Source organism: Rhinolophus sinicus, linkage group LG02, assembly GCF_036562045.2.
Source record: "Rhinolophus sinicus isolate RSC01 linkage group LG02, ASM3656204v1, whole genome shotgun sequence".
NCBI lineage: Eukaryota > Metazoa > Chordata > Mammalia > Chiroptera > Rhinolophidae > Rhinolophus > Rhinolophus sinicus.
The window spans coordinates 169,466,664-169,474,718 of NC_133752.1; the positions used below are offsets into that span (position 1 = coordinate 169,466,664).

At 35.7% G+C, this 8,055-nt stretch overlaps 1 protein-coding gene across 3 annotated transcripts in view; it reads left to right on the plus strand.

Moving 5' to 3' along the window:
• The window catches only part of RERGL (RERG like), a 32,734-nt gene extending 25,205 nt beyond the window's left edge, over nt 1–7,529 (plus strand). For all 3 annotated transcript variants that reach the window (XM_074325965.1, XM_074325966.1, XM_019744705.2), the window contains 2 exons: nt 546–694; nt 6,977–7,529. In XM_074325965.1, coding sequence (XP_074182066.1) covers nt 546–694; nt 6,977–7,259 — 432 coding nt within the window. In that variant the 3' untranslated portion in view covers nt 7,260–7,529. The remainder of the gene's footprint in view (nt 1–545; nt 695–6,976) is intronic.
• The last annotated feature ends 526 nt before the right edge of the window (nt 7,530–8,055 follow it).

Here is an 8,055-nt window from a genome sequence, read left to right on the forward strand (position 1 = left end):
TACTGAAAGTTAAAATAGTGTTATATAAATAGCAGTGGTAAAAATCAGCTGTTCAAGATTTCAAAAAACTCCATGCGACGGATGCTTTTAGGTATGGAAAATACCTCTTAAATATTTTCAGCTAAACCTTATCAATATTATTTTGACTGCTTTAAATCCAGTACCAAAAATCAATAGATATTCCATTTACTAATATAGACAGAAAATATTATCTTGTATCAACATAAATATGTAGGTATTAATCCACAAATAGGTGGATATCAATTATTATAGCTTATCAAATTTTCAGAAAAAATGGAGTTATTAAAGAAAAGTTGTGTAGTGAGAGAGATATAACTTTATTATATTTATATTTTAAAATTTAATCACTTTTAATTAAATAAAGTGGGCAATAAGAAAGAAACAAGGAAACTACATTTTAGGAAATAGTATTTGGCTTACTGAATTATCTTGCAAGTGAAATGGGTCTTTATTAATTAACTCTCTACAGTGTAAAATACAAGTGTCGGATTTCACCACTTTCAATGTGCTTGGTTTCTTTACAGCCACAGAAAGCAAAATTTTCCCTCACAAGTGAGCTGCATTGGGCAGATGGGTTTGTTATTGTGTATGACATCAGTGACAGGTCTTCGTTTGCTTTTGCAAAAGCACTGATCTACAGAATCCGGGAGTCACAAACTAGTCATTGTAAAAGGTAAGGTATTTTTCATTCCTCTCTCCTTTCTTTTTAGTAAATCACCATACAGCTAGCTGTAAGCATCATTAGGAAAAGTTTAATACAGCCTTCCAATTACAAAATTTAACAGCCCTGAACAATTCACCTTCCATTCCCCAGGAGTTACACATGTAGTAAAAGGACTAAGATGCGAATACTTTATATCCTGGCTGACATAAACAGTTACTTGCCCTGAGTAAATGGCTATTTTACAAGACAGCTTCTATTGTTAACATGACACTCACTTGCAAAATAATGGTCCTCACTACACAAGATAGTGCACTTTTCAACCTTTCCTTTTCATTCCCACAAAAATGTCAAGGATACTAAATAAATCCAGATTTATTACCTTTGGCATCCAGTTCCTAGTCATTTGGTTATTCAATCCATCACAGCAAAATAGACTGAATAATAAAACCATTACAAATTCTAAATATGAGAATACATTTTTCTCCATTTCACCTCCTAAAATAAAGAGCTGATCAACAATTCCTTATTGTTGTCTTGACACAAGTAACTATGAAGAAAGACATAGCCTTAAACCATTTTTGCATTAGTAGATATAAGTTTAAACACAAATCTCCCATTATAATTTTCCTTTTTCTTATTTTATAGACTTTTGAATTTGAAATATTTATGTTTTGTTCAAAATACTGATGTAAGAGATTTTGTATGCTCTGAACCAAATTTTCCCGTAGAGTCTAAAATAACATTCTAAACTGGGAATCAAAAAAGCATAATATTATCACTGAAAATTTGTATCGGTGCTTTTTATATCTAGTTTAAATGCCCACTATCAAGAAACCATCAGGTAATAATTGATAAAGAGTATTTCCCTGGAGTTAGTTGACATACATTCTTGTTTATATCTAATTGACCTTAGATAAACCCTTTAATCTCTAAGATCTCATTTTTCTGATTATAAAACTGACAGGAACATGGTAGGAGAAAAGGATGTGATTTTACTACTGTACCTCACAGCACTGATTTCCTATATAGTTCTGACTTTTTAAAATTCCATTGTTTCAAGCATTAAATACCTTATATTTAAGCACCATAACTTAGGTAAGGGACAGTAATAACATACCTTTAATATTCCTCCAAATCAAAAGAATCACTCATATAAAAATAAAACATACAAAAATAAAAAATTACATTTGATATTTTTCAGGCAATCTTCTTAATGTACTGAATAAATAATTTTCAGAGTATTTTCAGTTCTCAATCTGTAGATAGACTAGAAAAGCATAATATGGCATTGCTTTATTAAAATAACATCTGATATTTGTGACTCACCCTTCAAAATAATCATTGTCTCCCGTCAATTCTTTTACAATAATTTTCAGAACTATATAGAAAAAAACATTATTAATACATTCAAAGTCCAAAGCATACAGTGCTTTTTCCCTCATGGCTCACTGTGCCATGTGAATAAAACCACCTTTTTAGTGGAATCTGAGCGCAGTATCTCTTAGACAGACTTGGAGACAGCATTTATCCATTTCTTCCCTCTAGCAGACACCTTCACAGAGTTTCATGCCACTTAAGGACTAATGGTCTTGCTATATTCTTCTAATGAAACTGTTTTAGGAATATTTTTTTGTAACCTATGAAAATACATTGATATTTGTGGAAGCATTACCTTATCAAAGAAACATATTTCTTTTTTAAATATTGTTTTTAATTTTTTAAATTGCAGTTGATACACAATATTAGTTTCAATTGTACAACATAATAATTAGATGTTTATATAACTTCAAAGTGATCACACTGATAAATCTAGTACTCATTGACAGCATAGTTACTAAAATATTACTGACTATATTTCTTATGTTATACTTTACATCCCTATGAATATTTTGTAACTACTAATTTGTACTTTTTAATCCCTTTTCCTTTTCCATCCACCCCTCCTATCTGGCAACCATTAAAATGTTCTCTGTATCTATGAGTTTGTTTCTTTTTGTTGTTGTTGTTCTTTAGATTCCCATATAAGTGAAATCGTATGGTATTTGTCTTACTCTGGCTGATTTACTCCGCTCAGCACAATACCCTCTATGAACCCTCTAGGTTCATCCATGTTGTTGTAAATGGCAAGATTTTATTCTTTTTATGACTGAGTAATATTCCATTGTATAAATGAGGTATGATAAAAAAAACATACGGTGAATGTTTAAATTTAAAAAAAAAAATTGCAGTAAAAGACATATTGTCACTAGTCCCCAACAAAATACTCCCCTTCACTTCGAATGCTCTTATCCCATCCCTCTTGCCACTTTCTGAAGCAGTGCTGCAAGTCTTCTTTCATGAGTGTCTTTAGTTGCACTGTTGTGGCTGCCTTGATGGTCTGAATCATTTTGACTTTGGGGAAAAGCCTGAAGTTGCATGATGCCAGATCCGGTGAATAAGTCAGATGAGGACACACCGTAATGTTTTTATTTGACAGAAATTGCTGTATACCAGAAGTGATGTGTGACACAGAGCATTGTCATGATGGAGGATGATTTATGGCACACTTTAAAACACACCTCTCAACCGTAGCTCACACCTGACTGACTGCACCAAACAAGTTGAAAAAGTTGTCACATACTGTCACTAGAGTTTGATGTGCCTCTTCCCAGTTTGAAGGTCCCTGCCTTTCTGTTCGATGGCACTTGGCAACAGCATTCACTGTTTTTATTTACTCACAACAGAAAGGCTCCATATTACACATCGCTTCTGGTACAGCAATTTCTGTCAAATAAAAACATTACAGTGTGTCCTCATCCACCTTATTCATGGGATCTGGCACAGTGAACTTCTGGCTCTTCCCCAAAGTCAAAATGACCATGAAAGGTAAACGTGTTGAATTTATTCAGGACATCAAGGCAGCCACAACAGTGCAACTAAAGACACTCATGAAAGAGGACTTCCAGAACTGCTTCAGAAAGTGACAAGAATGATGGGATAAGTGTGTTTGAAATGAGGGGTTGTATTTTGAGGGGGATTAATGGGAATTTGTCTTTTTCTGGAATTTTTTTTAATTTAAATATTCGTTGTATTCTTTGATCACACCTCATTTGTACCACCTCTTCTTTACCCATTCATCCTTTGATGGACACCTAGGTTGCCTCCATATCTTGACTATTGTAAATAATGCTGCAAAGAACATATGGTTGTACATGTCCCTTTGAAGTAGTGTTTTGGGCTTCTTCAACTAAATATGCAGATATGGGATTACTGGATCCCTCTTTGTCTCTTGTTATAGCCTTTGTTTTAAAGTCTATTTTGTCTGTTATAAGTATTGTTACTCCAGATTTTATTTCCTGTTTCCATTTTAATGAAATAACTTTTTCTATCTCTTTACTTTCAGTCTGTATCTGTCTTTAGATCTGAAGTGAGTCTTGTAGACAGCATATATAAGGGTCTTGTTTTTCTATCCATTCAGCCCCACTGTTTATGTCTTTTGATTGGGAGCATTTAGTCCATTTACATTGAAAGTAGTTGTTGATCGATATGTAGTTATTGCCATATTATTATTCATTCATTCTTCCCCTTCTTCTTCTTTTCCTTTTCCTTCTTTTTCTCTTTCTCCTTCTCCTTTTTTTCCTCTTCCTCCTCCAAGAAATCCCTTTAACATTTCTTTTAAAACTGATTTTGTGGTGATGAACTCCTTTAGCTATTTCTTGTCTGGGAAGCTCCTTATTTGTCCTTTGATTCTAAATGATAACTTTGCTGGGTAGAGTAATCTTCGTTGTAGGTCCTTACTTTTCATCACTTTGAATATTTCCTGCCAATCCCCTCTGGCCTGCAAAGTTTCTGTTGAGAAGTTAGCCGACAGTCTTATAGGGGTTCCCTTGTAGGTAACTAACTTCTTTACTCTTGCTGCTTTTCAGATTCTCTCTTTGTCTTTGACCTTTGGTATTTTAATTATAATATGTCTTAGTGTGGGCCTATTTGGGTTCATCTTATTTGGGACTCTCTGTGCATTCTAAGCTTGTACTTCTATTTCCTTCACCAGGTTAGGGAAGTTTTCAGTCATTATTTCTTCAAATATGTTTTCAATTTCTTGCTCTCTTTCTTCTCCTTTTGGTACCCCTTATGATGCAATGTTGGTGTTCTTGATGTTGTCTCAGAGACTCCATAAACTGTCTTCATTTTTAAAAATTCTTTTCATTTTTTGCTGTTCTGTTTGGGTATTTTCTTCTACCTTGTCTTCTAAATCATTGATTCAATTCTCTGCTGCATCTAATTTACTTTTGATTCCTCTAATGTATTCTTCACATCAGTTATCATATTCTGTATTTCTGACTGGTTCTTTTTAATGTTTTCTATATCCATTTTCATGTTTCCTATCTTGTTATTGACCTTCTGCTGAAATCATTGAGCACCTTTATAACCAGTGTTTTAAAATATGTGTATGGTAGATTGCTTGTCTCTGTTTTTTTTTTTTTTACATCTTTTTCTGGAGCTTTGTTCTGTACTTTCATTTGGAACATATTTCTTTTTCGCCCCATTTTGGCTGCCCACCTGTGTTTGTTTTCTATGTATTAGGTAGAGAAGCTCTGTCTCCCAGTCTTGACAGGGTGGCCTTATGTAATAGGTGTCCTTCAAGGCCCAGTGGTCAGTCTTCTGGTTACCTGAACTGGGTGACACAGGAGTGTTCCTTGTGTGGGTTGTGTATGTCTTCCTGTTGTAGTTGAGCCTTGATTGCTGTTTGCACATCAATGGGAGGGATTAACCCCCAGGCTTATTTGTTGTAAGGACTGACCATGACTATACTGGAGGAGCTGTTATTCTGGGACAGACCTTACAGAGAAGGATTCACTTTAGCAGGTGCCTGCTGAGTCTGTGCTTCTTGTGTGTCATTTGTGGAGGTGGTTGAGTGGTGCTCTGGTGTGGTCTGAGTTGGTTCTGGTGTGTTGGTTTTGGAGCCTCTTGGGAGGGTCTCTATGTCAGGCCAAATTTAGCCACTGTCTGTGCCCTGCCCAGTGCCACTTGGTATGAGGTACAAAGTGATCTGCAGATGGTTGCCACTTGTGCTGTACATAGAGGTACCTGAGAGAGGCTTAGCTATGAAATGAGGAAGGCTACTGCTAGTGATAGGCTTGGCACTGCTTAGAAAGAGCACACCAAGGCCAGATGCTGCCTGTTTCAAGTTTGTGAACCTTTGAGAAATTTTAGGCAAGTCTGTAGCATGAGCCAAAACAAGCCATTTGTGTGGAAAGGCCACTAGAAGTAGTTTGGGTGGGCTCACAAGTTGGGTGGGGTGGAGTCTGGGAATCACCAGGAAAGGGAGAATGGTGTTGGCCAGAGTGACAGAGATTCAGATATGGCACCTACCTTCATCTCTATGTTGAGTTGGGGGAGGGATCAACAGAGGAACAAAGGCTTCTGCCAGTATTTCTGTCTGAGAGTAAGCAGCCCCTTCAGCCCTAATTCTTAAGCCAGACAATTTGGTTCCTCTCCTATGTCCCTGGCACCTTTTGCGCTGCTGCCCCAGCGCTGGAGCTCAGAGCAAGTGAGTCTGTCAGTAAGTTAGTCCCTGTGTGGTCCCTTTAAGAGGAACACCTGGGACTCCAGCACCCCTCTGTCTCACTCAGCCACATTCTTGCTGGTTTCTATAGCCAGAAGTTTTGGGACTTCTCTTTCTGATACTGGAACACTGGGCTGGGGAGCCTGGAGTGGGGCTGGGACCCTTGCTCCTCAGGTGGTATCTCTTTAGTTGAGATATCCCTCCCAATTTTTAACTGCACACATGGGAATAGCCCATTCTCATCTCTGCCTCTCCTACCCATCTTGATGTAGCTTCTTCTGTATATCCTTTCTTAAACAACTTCTGTTAAGCTAGTCCTCAGGTGGTTCTCAACGATGGATGTTCTGTAGTTTAGTTGTAATTTTGATGTCATGAGAGGAGGCAAGCATAACATTTACCTACTCTGCCATTTTGACCAAAAGTCTTCGTATTTCTTAAAAACATATTCTAAAAGGTGATGAGATTGTGAAATTTTTTCTTGAGTATGTTATGATAGATATTAATTTTCCTTAGGAATATTATATCCAAACTGTTCAATTACGGTTACTCTTTAGTAAAAAGTTAGTCAAATAATTTTTGCATACAAATGGGCATATGTATCATAAACACACATACATGACCATAAATAATGCACATATGCACACAGTATTTTTTCTGTTTCGGTCCATCATTCTTTTTGATATAAACCTACTTAAAAAAAAAGTGTTGAAACAATCTTTCCAAATAATTGTGTATCTATATTTCAGAGCTCTGGAATCAGCAGTGTTTTTGGTTGGTAACAAGCAAGATCTCTGTCATGTGCGAGAGGTTGGCTGGGAAGAAGGGCAAAAATTGGCATTGGATAACCGATGCCAATTCTGTGAACTGTCTGCAGCAGAGCACTCTCGAGAGGTAGAAATGATGTTTATCAGAATTATCAAGGACATCCTAACAAATTTCAAACTCAAAGAAAAGAGAAGATCCAGTGGATCAAAATCAATGGCCAAATTAATCAATAATGTATTTGGAAAGAGAAGGAAATCGGTTTAACAGATATGCAATCCTTTACCTTTTGTTTGCATTAAAAAAATAATCTGTTTGAGATATGAAATGTTTGAACACAAACCACAGCAGTGTTTTCAAATATATAGTTTGCCTTTTTGGTTCTTTGTATCTTGTACACTGTGCTTCACACCTAACCTTTTCTTTATTATATGAAGTAGAACTCAGTATAACCTATTGGTGAATTACCATACAGTTTGCCTTGCCAAATAAACTTTGCTTATGTAATTTTATTAAACTACCAGTGGTCTCAGTTTACCTTTATTTTATATATTTCTTTGGATGAAACATATAGTTATATTACTATATTTAATATATTATGGGGCTTAATTTATCTGCTTGTGAAAGTTCACGATCTGGTTAATAGAAATGTGTGGATTTAATTTTAAAGTGTCTTTATAATAATCCAGTGAGTTACTTGATAATACACAAATTTTACTTAGGACTTAAGAAGTTAAGTTCCTTGCCAGTGAGTACATAGTTTGTCGTTGGTCTGATGATGAGAAAGTCTGCCTTTTTATATTCTGCAAACGAAGGCAATTATAATAGAGAAATTAACTTATACAGCTAAGATCCTTTTTGAATCAAAAGATTAGTCTTTTATAGTTTATTTAGAGATCCATACATCATAGGGAAAGAAAAATTAAAAAGTTGGTGGTAAATATATAACCTCGAAGGCCTCAGTGCCCTGAAAGAATTGTTGCATTAGATACAAACTTTTGGGCCATCTCGGATTCCTTTGAATTTCCTTCAGAAGTTAACTGTTTACCTCGTGGACTTTAGT